At 40.6% G+C, this 18,474-nt stretch overlaps 1 protein-coding gene across 1 annotated transcript; it reads left to right on the forward strand.

The window, feature by feature from the left end:
- Positions 1–1,290: 1,290 nt before the first annotated feature.
- exo1 (exonuclease 1) lies at positions 1,291–18,116 on the forward strand. The gene is made up of 14 exons (XM_042333749.1): positions 1,291–1,480; positions 2,151–2,270; positions 3,072–3,195; positions 4,071–4,208; positions 5,331–5,543; positions 6,645–6,832; positions 8,073–8,169; positions 8,676–8,904; positions 10,104–10,165; positions 10,207–10,337; positions 12,465–13,059; positions 13,583–13,678; positions 15,706–15,902; positions 16,487–18,116. Exons 1-14 carry the CDS (start codon positions 1,320–1,322, stop codon positions 16,629–16,631), a joined length of 2,496 nt encoding a protein of 831 aa, XP_042189683.1. The 5' UTR covers positions 1,291–1,319; the 3' UTR covers positions 16,632–18,116.
- Positions 18,117–18,474: the final 358 nt, after the last annotated feature.

An 18,474-nucleotide genomic window follows, 5' to 3' on the forward strand; every position in this document is an offset into this window, starting at 1 on the left:
CTTTCATCTCCTGTCTCCCTATCTCTCCCCTCTCTCCCTCCTGTCTCCCTGTCTACCTGTCTCTCTCCCTGTCTCCCTCCCTGTCTCCCTATTCCCTCCCTGTCTCCCTATTCTCCCTCCCTGTCTCCTATCTCTCCCTGTCTCCCTCCCTCCTCCTCTCCCTGTCTCCCTCCTCCTGTTCCCTCCTCTTCTCCTGTCGTCCTCCTCTCCCTGTCTCCCTATCTCCCTCCCTCTCTCCCTGTCTCCCTATCTCTCTCCCTCTCTCCCTATCTCCCTCCCTCTCTCCCTCCCTCCCTCTCTCCCTGTCGCCCTCCCTCTCCCTCCCTGTCTCCCTCCCTCTCTCTCCCTCCCTCCCTCTCTCCCTGTCTCCCTCCCTCCCTCTCTCCCTGTCGCCCTCCCTCTCCCTTCCTGTCTCCCTATCTCCCTCCCTGTCTCCCTATCTCCCTCCCTGTCTCCCTATCTCCCTCCCTGTCTCCCTATCTCCCTCCCTGTCTCCCTATCTCTCCCTGTCTCCCTCCCTCTCCCTGTCTCCCTCCCTCCCTGTCTCCCTGTCTCCCTCCCTCCCTCCCTGTCTCCTATCTCCCTCCCTGTCTCCCTCCCTCTCTCCCTCTCTCTCTCCCTCCCTGTCTCCCTCTCTCTCCCTCCCTGTCTCCCTATCTCCCTCCCTGTCTCCCTCTCCCTCCCTGTCTCCCTCTCCCTCCCTGTCTCCCTATCTCCCTCCCTGTCTCCCTATCTCCCTCCCTGTCTCCCTATCTCCCTCCCTGTCTCCCTATCTCCCTCCCTGTCTCCCTATCTCCCTCCCTGTCTCCCTCCCTGTCTCCCTCCCTGTCTCCCTCCCTGTCTCCCTCCCTGTCTCCCTCCCTGTCTCCCTCCCTGTCTCCCTCCCTGTCTCCCTATCTCCCTCCCTGTCTCCCTCCCTGTCTCCCTCCCTGTCTCCCTCCCTCCCTGTCTCCCCTCCCCCTGTCTCCCTGTCTCCCTCCCTGTCTCCCTCCCCTGTCTCCCCTGTCTCCCTCCCTCCCTGTCTCCCTCTCTCCCTGTCTCCCTCCCTCCCTGTCTCCCTCCCTCTCTCCCTGTCGTCCTCCCTCCCTGTCTCCCTATCTCCCTCCCTGTCTCCCTGTCTCCCTCTCCCTGTCTCCCTATCTCCCTCCCTCTCTCCCTCTCTCTCCCTCCCTGTCTCCCTCTCTCTCCCTCCCTGTCTCCCTCTCCCTCTCTCCCTGTCTCCCTCCCTCCCTCCCTCCCTCTCTCCCTCCCTTCCTCCCTCTCTCCCTGTCTCCCTCCCTCTCTCCCTGTCTCCCTGTCCGCAGGAGCACAGGTAAACCATGGGGATTCAAGGATTGTTGTCGTTTGTCAAGGAAGCCTCAGAGCCGATCCACATCAAGAAATACAGAGGCCAGACAGTGGCCGTGGACATGTATTGCTGGCTTCACAAAGGAGCTTTTGCATGTGCTGACAAATTAGCAAAAGGAGAAAAAACCGAGCAGTAAGACTCTTTTTTTTCCCCCTGTAATATAAAATAATGATATATTGCATGCATACACTAATACTGTGCACGCATGATCTTGATGCAGGTGGCCTTACTTTCTTTTGGGGATGAAATGTCAGCGAAAATTTACTTTTTGATTCAGAAATTGATTTCTAGAATAATACCGCACGTCTTACGTTGAACTTTTCTGCACAAGGAACATTTCTGGCTAATGTACGCAGTCTTTTGTATCGCCACTCCAGATGGAGAGGCCGGTGCTCAGAAACATACCCCAGAGCTGTAAAAAATAAACTACCAGATGGGTGTCTGACAGCACCAGAGGAACAATATCTTGTATTTCTTTTTCATAGCTCGTGCAAATGAGACCTAACATGATGATATGTGGAAAACAATGTCCCACCATCTCATAGCGGTGGCCACTTCTCATGAATTTTCTTTAGTCATTCAAATGGCTAGCAACTTCAGCAAGTATTTGGGGGAGGAGGGAGAAGAAGCTTGCTGCAGCAGTCATTTTCTTTATAGATGTGTAAACCACAATGAACCATTACTACATAATAACATATAGATACCATCGCATGCTTTGGAGATGTCCAAGCCCAGAACTACAAATCTTTAAATATTCACTGAGTGTTTAAATATGAAGATTAATGTGCATCTCTAATTTCAGATATGTGTATTACTGTATGAAATTTGTTGAAATGTTGGACTCGTTTGGTGTCAAACCAATACTAGTTTTTGATGGATGCCATTTACCTTCTAAAAAAGAGGTGGAAAAATCTCGCCGAGAGTAAGTAACCTTATTATTTCCTGTAGTTGTTTTAAAGGTTAATGTTTATAACTTGTCCATTGTATGTATTTGGGCAGAGGTTAATGAGGAAACTGCCAGGGGCTCACTAAAAGTATAATAATAATAATCCTTGCATTTGATATAGCACCTTCTAGGCGTCTCAAAGCGTTTCACTTAATATACTGTAAAGTGAATTAACTGTATATTTTGTGGGGAAATGTGGCAGCCAATTGCGCACAGCAGTGTCCACAAATAGCCGTGGCTTGAGTAATCAAATTATTATTATCTTTTGGAGAAGGAATTATTACTCTCGAAAAAGAGATCTACCAATTGACTAACAAGCGGGTTCCTATTTACCGCTAGGTAAACAGGCGTGTGGAGTAAGGAAACGTGTTCAAGGTTTTGCCCTGCTGGGAATCAAACCCATGTCTTGCGATGCAAGTGCTCTAAGCACTGAGCTACAGGACTCCACAATAAATACAAAATTACATTTGTATAGCACCTTTCAACTTGAATAAGGAATAAGATCATGTCAGTTTTTATTAATTTTATTTCATAATTATTACTAATGTGTGCAATTAACAATTTAGTATGCTGCATGTTTTGTAGTGCTCTGAAGAACTAGGTTTTAAGCAGGAAGTCTAATTTAAAGTTTTAGTTCTAGGCGTGCAGTTTGCTTATCCTTGGTATTTTGCTCTAGCAGCAGATTTCTTTCATTATAGGCCATTGCACAAGTCTGTGTCTTTTATCTGCCTGTTGATACTTGTGGTTTATAAACTTTGGTGGTTTTCTGCATTGCAGGCGTAGGCAAGCAAACTTTCAAAAAGGGAAGCAGCTCCTTCGTGAGGGGAAGACAGCGGAAGCCAGAGAGTGTTTCACCCGCTGTGTCAACATTACCCCTGCAATGGCTCATGAAGTTATAAAAGCATGTGATTTTTCAGCACTTTTTACATTTTTATAACTAAATTATTAGTTGGCAGGACTTTTGCCTCTAAGTCAAAAAGTTGTGAGTTCAAGCCCTATCTCGGGATTTTTAGCTCATAATCTAGACTGACACTGCAATACAGTGTTGGAAGAACACTGTCAGAGGCATTATCTTTCAGATGTGGTGTTATACCAATACCATGTCTGCTTGTTCAGGTAAAGATCCCATGGCATTTTTCAAAAAGAGAAATGGCTTGATGGTAGGACTTTGAAGGGCAGAACAGTTGTTGCAAGGATTCATCCAACTTAGCTCCTGGATAAATGTTTGGGAAGCTTGGCAGATGTTGCTCTCAATAGCAAGCCAAGCCCTTTTAACTGGTTGAACTCCAGTAATACTCAAGGGCAATGCCCAATGGGGTCCCCAAGCCTTCGATCTCACCAATCTCATGATCTCACTGAATGCTCTCTGGAATTGAGCAAGCAGCGTGCTCATTTCAAATACAAGGAGATTTCCATGTATAGGTAGGAAACACATGTAGAACTCTGATTTATACTTTTAAACATCATGATGTGTTTCTGTATGCGTTAGACACTCTCATTCTGACCAAAAAATAAATCTGCCACATGCTGAACTAGCAGTGTTAGCTATTATCGTCAAATAAAGGCCAAGTCTTTCTTCACTGTGAGAAATAGAAGTTCTCCCAGAGCTGTTGCTCACCTTCTTGGTGATTGGTGTCTGAGCAACTTTTGTGAGGGATTACTTTTAGTTGCGAATGGTGCAAGGAGAACAATAGTGAGGGCAAAAGATGTACAGCTCTTATATTTAAAAAAAAAGGCTTGTACTGACTATGAGAATGTTTTTTGTAATCCCTTCAGGCTGCAAGAAAAAAGGGAATGGATTGCATTGTTGCACCCTATGAAGCAGATGCTCAACTAGCTTACTTTAACAAGACTGGCATAGTTCAAGCAGTAATCACAGAGGATTCAGATCTCCTGGCATTTGGATGTAAAAAGGTATCAACAACATATAAACAGTATTTTTATTGCCAATGAGCAACACTTGAAGCAAACGAATATTTAGATATATAATTTGTTAGGAAATTACAATAACTTAAATTTTAAGCACAGATTCAGCATGTTGCACAATAATGTAATTTAATCACATTAACTAATCCCAGCTAAATTGGATCAAATGTTATTTTGAGAAGCACATTAATTATAGGCTGAGCTTGAAAAAAATTGGAGAGAAGAGAAATTTTGCTTTTACAATAATTTCTTCCATTTACTTTCAAAGATCTAAATGAATAGTTTGAGTTGTGCACAGAAAATTGTACTAATATGACTTGACTCAGTGTCTGTTCAATTCATCATTCAATAAAAGAGATGTAGTACTTGTTGTGCAAAATATTCTCTAATATTTCTCAAATTATCTGTTGCTTCTATTGCTCTGGTGAAGTAGTAGTGTACATCTCCCAAAACAGCTCAAATAATTTCAGTGGAAACAATTTATGTCTTGTATGTTTAAATTCAACAAAATATTGATATTTGAAATGAGATGTTATGGTCTTCACTTTATCATTGTTGAAAATTTACCACGGGTTGATTCCGCTCAGGAAGATTTCTATTGTAAAACTATGCATCTATATTGACTCAAACATCAAAATAATTATTTTTTAAGAATAAAAGCTGAATGAATGTTGTGTTTATTAAAGTTAAGGATATCTCTGATGGGGAGAATGTTTTTCCTGGTCACCCAGTATTCGCATCAAGTTCTCCCAGATGGGTACGTTAATTCTACCTCCCACACAAATCTTCATAGTCTCATTAAAAGTGATACTTTTACACACCTTCATCCTATTAGTCTGGACTGGATTTGAACCTAGATTTAGGACATGGGAAGGGTATTGTCCTGATCTACTATACCACACAATTCTCTTAGTCTTATATTTAGGAACACTAAATATTTTAAATTTTCCGGAACTCCCATCCCTTAGCTGACCAATAGTATGTTTTTTCTGCATTGTGCTTTTATATCTTAGGAGGAGGATGGAGAAGAGATAGAATTAGTATACAAATGAGGTGCAAATCTTGATATTGAATTTTGTAAAGTTACTTGAATAATTTCATTTATTTTAGGTCGTACTGAAAGTGGACAAGTACGGGAATGGGCTGGAGATTGATCAGGCTCAGTTTGGCAAGTGCAAACAACTGGGAGATGTTTTCACTGAAGAGAAATTCAGATATATGTGTATTCTATCAGGATGTGACTACTTGGCATCTCTCCATGGAATAGGTTTAGCCAAAGCATGTAAATTGCTTAGGATTGCCAACAATCCAGATATAATAACAGTAGGTCATTTTAAACCTAATTTTATGTATGTGCATTTATTGATGTATGTAATATCAAACAAGTGGTAAGTGCTAATTTTTAAAAATGTTTTACATTTTGCTGCCAGTGTTTTCAATAGATTCATTTCTGCAGAATATTTTTGATACACAATAAACTGATAACTCATCGCTCCAAGCTAAAAGTGCTCTGTGACGAATTATCAGGAGTGGTGATTCAGGCACGTGTATAAATAAATGTGACCAGGGTATTGACTGCATGTTGACCTTAACTAGTAGAATTAAGCTAGGATAGAAAGCATTGGACAGGCAAAGACCAGTAGCTTCATTGAGCCTCTTCTGATGGGACCGTACCTAAGTTCAGTTCATTGGGGACTCTACCTTTGGGTGCAACTGTTTTGCTTTGATGGATGTTATCAGTTGACTGGTGGTGCTAATAATTCCAATCTTATGTGAACTGGTGCTTGGTTTCCAAAATCCGTGTTTCTCTCCATCTTTGTTCTTTCCAGTAATATAAAGCAGTTGGGTTACCTAACATTCACTACTTTTGACATAATTTATATTTCATGCATCTTCTATTCTTCAGGAATGAAAGCCTTTCTGGCTTCTTGGTGTATTTCTGTCTTCTAGTCATACTATGGCATTACCTAAATCATCTCTTTCAATTCATATTCCTGATTCTTTCACTATCTCAAGCAATGTTAGAAGCTGGTAAATACTAGTCACTTTTACCTACTACCCTTCTGAGGTTTGAATAGTGTAATTTCAGTAGCTATTGAAAACGTTGTGGTCACAGATGGAAAGATAGAAATACAATATCAGAAACCGGAAAGAAAACTTCTGTGCTGGTGAATGGATTAATTAAGGTTAAGGTATTTTAATTGAGAATGCTTTCTCCTATTAAAACTAGTCTTTTCATCAAAAACTCCATCTTCTAATCAAGCAGCAGGAACGTGAAAATAAATGTTCAGGTTTCCCTTTATGTTTTCATACACTACAATTTTATTGTAATATTATAAGTCTAAGCAATTTGAAGAAGTCTTTTTCGTATCCAATAGACCTGCCAATTCCACTTTTCATTTTTTTTTCTATTTTTTGTTGCAGGTAATAAAGAAAATGGGACATTATCTGAAGAATAATATGACTGTACCAGAAGAATACATAGAGGGGTTCACAAGAGCAAATAATACGTTTCTGTATCAACTAGTAGTTGATCCAATAAAACGGAAACTTGTTCCTTTAAATCCTTACTTGGATGACGTTGATCCAAAGTCACTTGACTATGCTGGACAGTATCCTTACACATTTATCCATTGGTCAGCTGAAACAAACATAATCACTTATACCAACAAAACTTTACAACTTTTTGCGGATGTAGCAAGCCAGACGTTCTATCTGTGTCAGGCTTTTTTGTGTAGAGTGGTGGCTCGAAGAGCAAAGGAGATGAGTAAAATGTAAAGTCTGATGTGGCGCTTAATTGATGAATGCAAATTTTGTTGCTGTTCTCTACAGCTACAGGAATTTCAAATCTTGAGAGTGTCTGATCCATGGCTACCCTCAGTCAATAGCCTTGACACAAGATGCCTTCTCGACTAGGAATGTTGCATGGCGAATTAAACTTAATATTTTAAGTTGATGTATGGAAATGAAAACTGAAGAAACAATGGGTGGAAAAATGTTTTGCTACCTTTTAGAAAAATCAATTTGTGAAATGGGATGTGTACAGCTTATGCCGCAGATGCCTTTCACTAATGAAGTGAACACTTGTTTTTAGAATGACGTTTTTCAATGTGTTGCAGCCTTTCGTGGGTGACCGCAAGTTTTGTTCTTCTGTGAGTACTACTTGTGCTTCAGCCAAGATTGAAAGTCAATATAATCAGATTAGCTAATTCAATTGGCTGCCCCATTTCGCCCACAAAATGCACACTTATTCCACTTTACAATATATTCTGTGAAGTGATTTGAGATGTCTCAATGATGCAATCAGGCGTTATATGAAATGTAAGGATCATCTAAATTAATGTTTATTCAAAAATGGACTATCCGGTTTAGACAGATTTGCAGATTCTGTGCTAGTAAAATGCCTGATGTTTGGACTATATATGAAACAGTCTTAATTTATAGAGACCATATTCTGCGAGAGTATTTACAGTGATATTGTTCATCCTTATTATTTATCTTTACGATATGACTGGATAGATGTAGTGTATGCATTTTTGTTTGTGCAATAACCCACATAATACAGATTTTAAAAGCAACAGCTTTATTTATATAAAAGTCAGCAATTGTAGTGCATCCTACTATTCTACCCATTGATTTAATTCACTTCTTTGTATGTTTTGGGGTTTGGGCAAGAAAATCACTATTGAGCTATTTTGCAAATTTGGAAAATGTGCCATTTGCTTCTCCAAACTTGTCATGTGTCTACCATTATTGTGGTGAAATAGTGTTGGTGAATTGTGATCCATAGGAGTTTCTCAGAGGCAATATATTTAATAATGAAAATCCTGTTCCTTAACTTGGTTACTTCAGTAACATGGGTGACCAAACAGCTCTTCAGATTGCTCTTGGAAATGTAGATATTAATACAATGGAAACCATAGATTCTTACAATCCAGACACTTGTAAGGTAATGTATGAGTTGTAGGTACAAATGGCTTAATTTTTTTTAACTAACTAAAAAATCCTTTAAGTATTTACTATATTTAATATTCTGTGTGGATGGAAGGTTGTCCATTTTAAGTAATGTCTTCATTTATATTAGAACCCATATTTACCATTTCAGCTTTGCTCTGAACTTTCATTGGGTGTCTTGATCAAACCATGCATAATGAAAGGACCTATTTAAATTATTGACCTTTGATTCAGATGCTAATTGCCTTGCTGTGAGTTTTAGTGTGATCTGTTTGCAAAGTAAATGAATGCTTTAATTTTTAGACATTGTTACCCCGCCTGCACATGAACAATTATTTTTTTACTCGCTCACAAGCCTTATGCAAAATTTTAGATTTTATATTTCAAGAAGTTCTATTATTTTAACTAAAACTGATTCAGCATAAAAAAAATGTTTAATTTTGTTTTCTATTAATATTGTAGGCTGCTGGGCTAAAACATTTCTCTTTTTTTTTCAACCAGCCTCAATCAGCAAAAAGTCGTGGATGGAATGACCAAGCAACCAGAAAGCTCCAAGCTCCACATATGCATAGTATATGGAGCAAAAACTATAGGCCTAATGAAAATGAACTTTTGGTTCCAAAATCAGAAATATCGCCAGCAAAGCCCTGCACTAGGGGTATAGAAAAAGTGATTAGTATTAAAAGATTAAAGCTCTCCAGCACCCCTAAAAGACCTCGAGAAGGTAACAAAAAAAACTGTCTTGCCATAGTAATTACTGTAATTTTTTGTTTAAAACAAATCGCCTTCAAAATTTGCAAATCATGTAGTTGGACTTCCAATTATAATAATCATAATCTTACATTTGATTCAGCGACTTTCGTGTTGAGAGGGTGTCTCAAAGCCTGACTAAGCAATTCAAATATTTTTAAAAGAAGAAAGGGTTGATTATTTGTAGTGTTTTAATGTTTAAATCTGCCTATCATAACATTTGCTGTAGCAGTAATAGTTCAAAATGGAATGCAGCTTGAGCCATAACTCCTGGCTCACTCTAATGCAGTTCAATGCAAACAATGCCCTCTACCATCTTGCCCTCAAATCCTCCCCCACTTTCCTCTGACATCTCCAGCCTTCTAGCATCCCTCTTCAACTTGTACATGCTCTCTCTTGGTGACATCATCCGCAGACATGTATGCGGATGACACCCAACTCTATCTCTCTGCCTCCACCCTTGACTCCAGGACCACTGTCAAACATTAAGTCCTGGATGAGAGCTAACTTTCTTCAATTGAATGTCAACAAGACCAAGGAACTCCTGTTTAAATCCAGTCAGCGCCTCCACACCTCAGGCACTGGCAGCATCACCATCCATGGATGCACACTCCAGCTCACTGAGCCAGTCAGGAATCTTGACATTTATTTTGACCCTCAACTGTCCTTTCTCCTCCACATCTATGCCATGATCCACTCTGCCTTCCCCCACATTCGCAACTTTTCACGCTCTTATCACATCTAGGCTCAACTACGTCAACTCCCTGTTTGTCGGCCTTCCCAACTCTTCCCTCCACAAGCTGCAGATCATCCAGAACTCTGTAGCTTGTGTCCTCTTCCGCACCAAGCTCCATGACCCCATCACCCCCATCCTTACCCAGCTCCACTGCCTCCCCATCCCTCAGAGGATAGAGTTAAAAGGCCTCATTTTCAAGGCCCTCCACAGCCTATCCCAGTCCTATCTTTGTGACCTGCTAACCCCTTATCAAATTCTTTGTTCCCTCCGCTTAGCAGGCCCCGGCCTGCTCCACGTCCCCGGCCCGCCCCACCATCAGCGGTTGGATCTTCAGGTTCTCTGAACATCTTGCCGATGTGAAAGACACTATACAAATGTAAATATTGTATATAACTCTTTGAAAAGAGTTTTTAATAATTTTATTTTTCCCATCAGATGACTCCTATCAGATGGAGACTTGTTAAGTCAATACTCCTTCTCAAATAGTAAAAAAACTAAAGAAACTGCTGCAAATTGCCTACCTCAGCAATCCCCTACTGAAGAGAGAGAATCTCATTATCCGAAAACCATTACAAAAGTCAAACTTCTTCTTGCAAAATCCGGAATCGTTTTGCCACTGTACTGAAGAGGAGAAATGAAGATGCAGGTGCTGTTGTTGTTCCTGGAACCAGAAGCAGGTAAAGTTTGTTCTGGTTTTGCTTTTCTTAAGTTATTTATAGTAAAACAAAGAGCACATTACACCTTTTTATTTAAAAGGACAGAAACCTGCTTTTGCTGTTGCTCACAATTTTAAAAAAACAGCTTGACCCTGTGATGGGAGGACAACAGGGTTGGTATTCTGGAGGGATATGTTTTAAGTGGGCTATAGGGTTTTCGTCATTCCCAAACCCATCTGTGATCTTGTCCTCAAAAATTGTCATCTTTTTTAAATGCATCTTCAAGCTATGGAGCAAGCTGTTTTAGTATATGGGTAGGTTGACGGAAAACATGTCCTGTAGGCAGTTTGGGTTGATTTACATACAAAGTTTCATTTCACAGTTCACGCCTTGTTTGATTTCTTGGTAAACGTATTCCTTGAGTCGGCATAAATCCAACTATAAAATTATAATCAATTAAAACTAGTGTGCAACCCACACAGTGACATTGTGTCTAAAACTTTTTTAGGGCGACAGAGATATTGAGAAGAGGCAATATTCGCTGGCCAATGGTCATTATCTATAGTCTATGACAACTACAGGAAAAAGTTTTTTTTCACAAGGGCTGAAAAGTAATTAAAACATTCCAATGTCTTAATTTATTGATTGGCCACCTGTGTACTATTTGTTTTTGCTTTCTTTATCATCCCCCCCACCCCCAACTCTTAAATAAACAGCTTGACCCTGTGATGGGAGGACAACAGGTTTAGTATTCTGGAGGAATATGTTTAAGTGGGCTAAAGGGTCTTCGTCATTCCCAAACCCATTTGTGGTTGGGGCGGGAACAACCTTTACCATTTATTCAACTGAGATTTTTATATTGAAGCACAACCAACTATCCCATGGGCAGTTTTGGGTTAAACCATTACGGCGGAGGTGGGAGAGAGAGAGAATATCCCTGTGAGCTAGTAAACAAATTAACTGGCCACGTTTTTCAACTTAATGTATCACATGGTTACTTTCCTCCAATTATTCATATTGTTCATTATTTCTCAAATAGTTGTGCCTGAAATCTGAGTCTGAAGATTTTCTTCCAAATCTGCCAGTCTAAAACTGATTGGGACCCATTGCCTGACCTCCATGGGTTCTCTGTTCAACTAACTGTATTACTCATTTCAAAGATAATTAGTGATTTTTAAAAGCTACTGTATAAAGTTCTAGAAGTTGATACAGAATAGAGGGATTAATAAAAAGATGCAGGATTGAAAAAANGATTTGGTGTAGTAATCCATTGTTATCTCTGAAACCTTGGCTCTGATCTATGGGTGCTAACAAAATCTTTATAATTTAGTAAGTAATAATGTCATCCACACCATTAAATTGGCCAAACTTCAACCTTGGATCACGCAGCATGACTAATCTCATATTCCTTACATTTGGTATAGCACCTTTCACATCAGAAAGACATCTCAAAGAGGTTTGCAGTATTTACTGTGGAGTGACTGTTTTGTGGGTGAAAGAAGCAGCCAACTCCCACACAGCAGTGTCCAACAACAGCCATGTGGTGAATGAATTTTATTGGAGGATTTTTGGCCAGGATGTCAGGAGAAATTCCCTTCTCTAGAAAATGGTTAATGTGAAAAATGGAAATGTCACTTAAGCAGTTGGTGTGCTTTTCTGAGCATGGAACTAAAAGTACAGTTTTGGGGCAGGCTAGATAGAGCTTTTCTCCATCTTACTAGGAATGTATAAAGGCTGCACATAACATGAAGTCATTTTCCATTATTGCTGGTCTCCTTACATCAGTAAGCACAACATTTGATAATTGCTGCTTTTCTTCCATTCCCCCTATCAACATTAAACATACTTTCATCTCATCTCGTTATTTGTGTTGAATATTTTAATCCTCCTATATATTTTTTAAATATAAAAGTAAAAGTATTTTTTAAAAACGTTTCATTATGCCAGTATGCAGTCAAAAGAGCAAATCTGAACAACAAATTACATTTTTCTGAAATTCTTAACACAAGTTTGGGACAGTTGCCATTCCTTACAAAAACAGTATGTTTGATGCATTTCCTACATGTCGTGTTTAACCTTTGTTGCAAATAGTCAACCAAAATGAAAGGTACTTTTTAAGACAATTTTTAAAAATTCCCCTTTTTGTAGGTTCTTCTGTAGCCCCGAAGAGATCTGTGCATCTGATCAACAAGATGAAGTCAAGGTGATATTTAATGAAATGGATTCAGTTAGAAACAAAGACTTGACCCCAATAAGTCCATCCAGAAGGGTCACAGATGATGCTTTTGCAACGCCTGCAAGCAACAGTGAATGTGAGAAGAATGAAGAGCCCCCTGAACCTATAAACAACATTCTGAATACAAGTGTGGCTATGACAGAATTTCCCTCCACATCCAGGAAAAGTTTTAGTGCTTTCAATTGGTCTGGAGATATTGGACAGAAATGTAGAATGCCCAGTCCTACTGGTGGGCTAGCTATACTGCAACAGTTCCAAAGAAAAATGGACTCAACTCAATATAAATGGAGTAACATCTCTCAAGAAGCAACACATGTCATTGTGCAAAGTGATAACCAATCCAAACTAAACAGAATGGAGCATTCTGAGGAATCCAAAGAGGACGACTGTGAAATGACAAACGCCTCACAATCCCTGGTGGGGATAAGCACCTCCTCAGGCAGTTTGTGCAGTGGTGTGGATTCCTTAGGATCCTCTCAAAAGTCCAGGAAGAGTTCAGATTTGGATGTATGTTTACTACAACAACAAGATTACATTTGTATAGTGCCTTTAGGGGAGTGACTAATGTAACGATCGAAGAGGAGGTTTTTGAGGCGGGACTTGAAGGAGGCTAAGGAGTCACGAGGCGGAGTGATTGGGGAATGGAATTCTAGAGGTTGGGGGCAGAGTGGCTGAAGGCTCTCCCGCCAATGGTGGGTTGGGTGGGTCAGGGGAACGTGGAGCAGCCCAGAGCCAGCTGTGCGGAGAGAGCGGGTGGGTTGGTAGGGGGATAGGAGGTCACAGAGGTAGGGTGGGGTGAGGCCATGGAGGGCTTTGTAGGTGAGGACCAGGATCTTGAACTGCATCCTATGAAGGATAGGGACCCAATGGAGTTGGGCGAGAGTGGGGGTGATGGGGTGGCGGAGTTTGGTGCGGGATTACAATGTTGTGCACTAAGATGCTTTGGGGATTTTTATTAAATATAATGTAAGATTTTTAATATTTATAGCTGCATTTATCCTCTCCTATGTGATTTTTTTTTCCCTGAAAGGAAAATAATGATGATTCTACGTCAGATGATAGCCAGACTACCAGTCCTACAACTGCATCAGAATTACCAGAGAAAATTAAAACTATAAGGAATAGGGTAAGTATGCTAGCGATTCTTCTGAACTTTAGATCCACTTTACTGATCTCATTATTAAATTTACCTCAATGCTGTAAGTTAATAGATAAGTTAAATTTGGAGACAAGAAAACTATTCATGTATTGTTGAAAATGACGCAACCACCAAAACAATAGTGTGAAGATTGAAAGGTAGTGTATTACATTTTTTTCTCCCACAGAATGATCAGTTCTGAAACATGGATACACGTCTCCTACAAGTGTACCTAGCCAGAAACTAATTCTGTGTTGTGCATTAAATAGTATATTGAGTGGAGTCCTGTAGCTCAGTGGTTAGAGAACTTGCTTTGCAAGCAAGAATCCTAGGTTCGATTCCCGGCAGGGCGAAATCTTGGGTAAGTTTCCTTACCCTACACGCCTGATAATCCCTCAAGAAAAAAAACAATAATAAATTGGTCACTTCAATCCACAACTGTTTGTGGGACACTGTTGTGTGCAATTGGCTGCCACATTTCGCAAACAAATATACAGTCAATTCACTTTACAGTATATTCTGTGACGTCCTTTGAGACGTCTAGAAGATGTGAAAAGTGCTATATCAAATGCAAGGATTATTATTGTTATTGTGGTGGAAACCTGAACAGAGAGACAATTCATCAATTTATGAAATTCAGGTTTAATTTTCTAAATACAGGGAGGGGAACAAACTTAATTTTCTAATAATTATCCTTGTATTAGATATAGCACCTAATCGGGTCGTTGAAATGTCTGAAAGTGCTTCGCGGAGTTTATTGCGAAGTGGATTGACTGTTTTGTGGGGGAAACTCACGAAATAATGTGAAGTGAATAATGCAGTTTTACCATCTAACATTGGGCTGCAGCCCATAGCACAGAAATTGCCCTGGTCAAGGTCGCCAATGACATCCTGACCATCTGTGACCAGGGCTCCCTCTGCCTCCTCGTCCTCCTCGACCTATCAGCAGCATTCGATACGGTCGACCACGCTATCCTCCTCCACCGCTTGTCCTCCCACCTCAACCTTCAAGGCCCTGTCCTTGAGTGGTTTAGGTCGTACCTCTCTCACCGTCTTCACTTCATTTCCACGAATGGTTTTTCCTCCACCCCCCGCACTCTCTCGTGTGGTGTCCCTCAGGGCTCTATCCTCGGTCCCCTCCTCTTCACCCTCTATATGCTCCCCCTCGGTGACATCATCCGCAGACATAGGGTTAACTTCCACATGTATGCAGATGACACCCAACTCTACCTTTCCTCCTCTACCCTCAACTCCACGCCCACCGATGTCCTGACAGCTGCCTGTCTGACATCGAGTCCTGGACGAGAGACAACTTTCTTCAGCTCAACGTGCGTAAAACTGAGGCCCTCCTGATTGGTTCGCGTCAGTGCCTCCGCACCTCAGGCGCTGACATCAGCATCCAAAGCTGCACTCTCCACCTCTCAAAGTCAGTCAGGAACCTCGGTGTTCTGTTCGACCCTGAGCTGTCCTTTCTCCCTCATATCCGCGCCACAACTGGCACTGCCTTCCATCACCTCCAGAATGTCGCCAGACTACAGCACTACCTCACCCCTCACGCGGCTGAAACTCTGGTCCACGCCTTTGTCACCTCAAGGCTGGACTATGGGAACTCTCTCCTCGTTGGCCTTCCCGGCACCTCCCTCCACAAGCTGCAGGTCATTCAGAACTCTGCAGCTCGTGTACTGTCCCCCAGTGCCTTCGCCTTGCTTCCTCCCTTTCCTCCTTCAAGGCCGGTCTCAAGACCTTTCTCTTTGACCGTGCCTTCAGCTCCCCTCTCTACTCTACCCCCTCCTCGCTCCCTCCCTTCCCACCCCTCACCCTGACCATTTCCCCCCTGCTCGGGTCCTGACCCAACCGTACAGCTCCTTGGGACGTCCTCCCGACGTGAAAGGCGCTCTATAATTGGAATGTTGTTGTTGCAGTGTAATTTTTTTTAATAAGGCCATATTTGGAAAATTAAATAGATTTGACTGTTGTAATACTGTTCTAGATTAAAGAGAGTGCATTTTGTTTAGGTTCCTGGACTGTGCAGACTGAGCCGCAGATCTTCCACATCATCCACTAAACTGAAGCCTATGGGATCAGCCAAAGCCAGCGGGTTAAGCAAAAAATCCATAGGACTACAGAAGAATAAGTCTGCCACAAATGATGAGAATAATCCCAGAGTACAGGTTACAATCCGTGATTTGTGGAAGAATTTTGGTTTTAAGATGTAAGTACTTCTGTTGGGTTTGGGATTTGTTACCCAGTCAAGGGCAATTTGTCGTCTGTTGCATCCTTGTCTAATGTATTGGCCTGGCCCGATTAGGCTTTTCAGTTGTTCTCCCAGTCATGTGATTTGTATCTAATCGCCGTGCCCCGGTATATGTTTAATATGTGATCCATTCTATGTGTTTCAATCACTGCTGCAAGAACTGGTGCCTGCAAGACTATCCCAGCATTCTCTTGGGCTCTGAAAGTCTATAAAATAATTGCTATTATGACTTGTATCCTCTGCCTGTATTAAAGATTGTCAAAATCAGCAAAACAAAGGTTTCACAGCTTCCACCAGCTCCAGCACTCATTGCTAGCAACAAGTGTTTCTGGTGCCAAGTAATTGACACTGGTACCAAGGACATGTTCTGAAACACTTAAATTTTCAGGAAAAACGTATTTTGCTGAACATTATGCCGAGTAATTGATGCATTGTAGAAATAATATTCATGCCTTGCTAAGGCACGTACTGCAGTTCAGGTGGGAGAGTTGCATATTCACTTCAGAGTTTCATTTAATAATATTTTGTTTTCCTCTCTACAGGGAAACTGAGAAGCTTCTGCCTTTCCAGAAACCTGAACCAATGTCTCCAGTCAAAGACAACTTTCAAACTTTAACGCCAGAGACCGATCAAAGTATTTTAATGAGATCACAATGCAGTGCTGTACAGAGAGCCATACATTGGTGAGAAAGCTCACAAAAGTGCTTTACCTGAAAATGTATAGAATTTTTAAAAAAATGTATCCAATATCCTTACATTTTTGCCATAATGAAAATAAAATGTTGCTGGACTAGCCACTAGCTGGCACTAGTCTATTCGATAGAGAATATGGTGGGCAGATCTGGTGGATGTTAGTGGTATTTGATCATCTGGTGGATGTTCATGGTATTAGTTTTTACAGATCACTATGCAGATGATTGGACACTATTAGTCCTTCTTAGTGCAAAATGCAGCACCGTTTTCCCTCCACTTACCAGAAAAGATTCTCTTCTGTGTTGTGAAGCCCCCTTTCATGTCATCAGCTAATCAATATGTGTTTTTGATTCACCTTCACGTTGGGAAGAAATGGCTTGAACTTTAAAGCAATGCAAAAAATTAGAGGAGTTGATTCATCCTCAGGTGTGCAGATATTAAAGTTTGCTACAAGCAAGTCATGTACCAGCAGAGTCGGTGATTCAGATATGTGTGTTTACTACACATTCATGCTGATGAGTAGCAAAGGTGCCAATTTTCTGCCACTGCAAAGTAGTGAAGGCAGCACTCTGAATCTGTTGCATCTACAGATTAGACATGTTGATGGTATTTTCTTAATGCCTTTGCCACTGCATTACTCACTCCCCCCAACTTGTATTCACACACTACAACTCTAGTGTTGTGCACTGCTATTAAGTGAGGGTGCTGCAAATTGTATTCATGTCATGAAAAAGTGACCAGAGCAGTGTTGATGATGTAGTAAAATCCAGCCTTTTTTAAAATCCTTATCACTGAGAAATATGGCCAGTGAATTGGGTTTGCTGCTGAGTGGATGTGTATAAGGTCTGCTTGTTGCAATATCTTGGATAACAAGTTGATCAGCATCAGAAAGGCAAAAATGGAATTTGAGCTATAGTAACCATTGCCATTCTTTGGTTTCAAAATCTGAAATGGAGTTTAACCATTGTAGAATAAATCCAAAGTTTTTGTAGATGGAATACTTTTAGGGAGCATTAAAATAAATACAATAAATAAAATAAAAACTTAGGTATTTTTCAGGGTGTTTTGGGGTCTGTTTAGTCAAAAAGCAGGAAAAAAATCAAGGGAATAAATTTGCTGAAAATTGAGATTGACTGTTAAGGAGCACATTGAGTGGCTGTTTCTGGCAATATTCACAAAAAGCTGGTTCAGTCAATACACTAGTGGGCATTGCAATAAGGGCAGTTTCAGAGTGTGGATACTAAAGAAAATTGGTGAGTTCATGATTTAGAAATTAAATTTAGAAGAAAAATCGATTTTTAACAATTGACTTTCACTGCCAAAAAATAATTAGTGAAAATCGTTTTTTAAAAAATACTTTAATAGACATTAGGTATTTTTATAGAGTGGCTCTACCTCATTTTCATTTGAAAAATTCCTGATTGTATACTGTACAGCTAATGCCCTTAGGAATGTAACATATTCTGAAAAAATAAAGACTGAAACAGTGTGTCTCTTAGTGAAATCTTTGATCATTCAACATTTCAGTATTCCTTACACTGCCTGCAGATCACTTTTTTTTACACACTAGAATGTTTCCCCCTCAAAGTTGATAAAGAATTCCATGGGGGTTGGACAATCTCTATTACATTGACATTACAAAGAGTGATTCTTCATGTTTAAGCCCAGACACTGATTTTCATCAGACGATTGATTACTGTGAACATTATTGTAAAAGTAAACCATGTCTGAGGCCAAAATCAACATGTGCGTAATTTCAGCAGTGATCATTAGATAGCAAATGAAAACAGGAAGACTGATTTTACCCATTCCAGGTAAAGGGAGATTTCCATGTATA

The sequence above is a fragment of the Callorhinchus milii genome, unplaced genomic scaffold, assembly GCF_018977255.1.
Source record: "Callorhinchus milii isolate IMCB2004 unplaced genomic scaffold, IMCB_Cmil_1.0 Scaffold3, whole genome shotgun sequence".
NCBI classification, from domain to species: domain Eukaryota; kingdom Metazoa; phylum Chordata; class Chondrichthyes; order Chimaeriformes; family Callorhinchidae; genus Callorhinchus; species Callorhinchus milii.

What these genes read in the sequence shown, in the direction of transcription:
- exo1 (XM_042333749.1), top strand. Translation starts at nt 1,320, where the DNA reads ATGGGGATTCAAGGATTGTTGTCGTTTGTCAAGGAAGCCTCAGAGCCG. An exon ending in ACAATCCAGATATAATAACA is followed by an intron (nt 5,544 to 6,644) that starts GTAGGTCATTTT and finishes TTTTTGTTGCAG; the next exon opens with GTAATAAAGAAAATGGGACA. An exon ending in AAGAATTTTGGTTTTAAGAT is followed by an intron (nt 15,903 to 16,486) that starts GTAAGTACTTCT and finishes TCCTCTCTACAG; the next exon opens with GGAAACTGAGAAGCTTCTGC.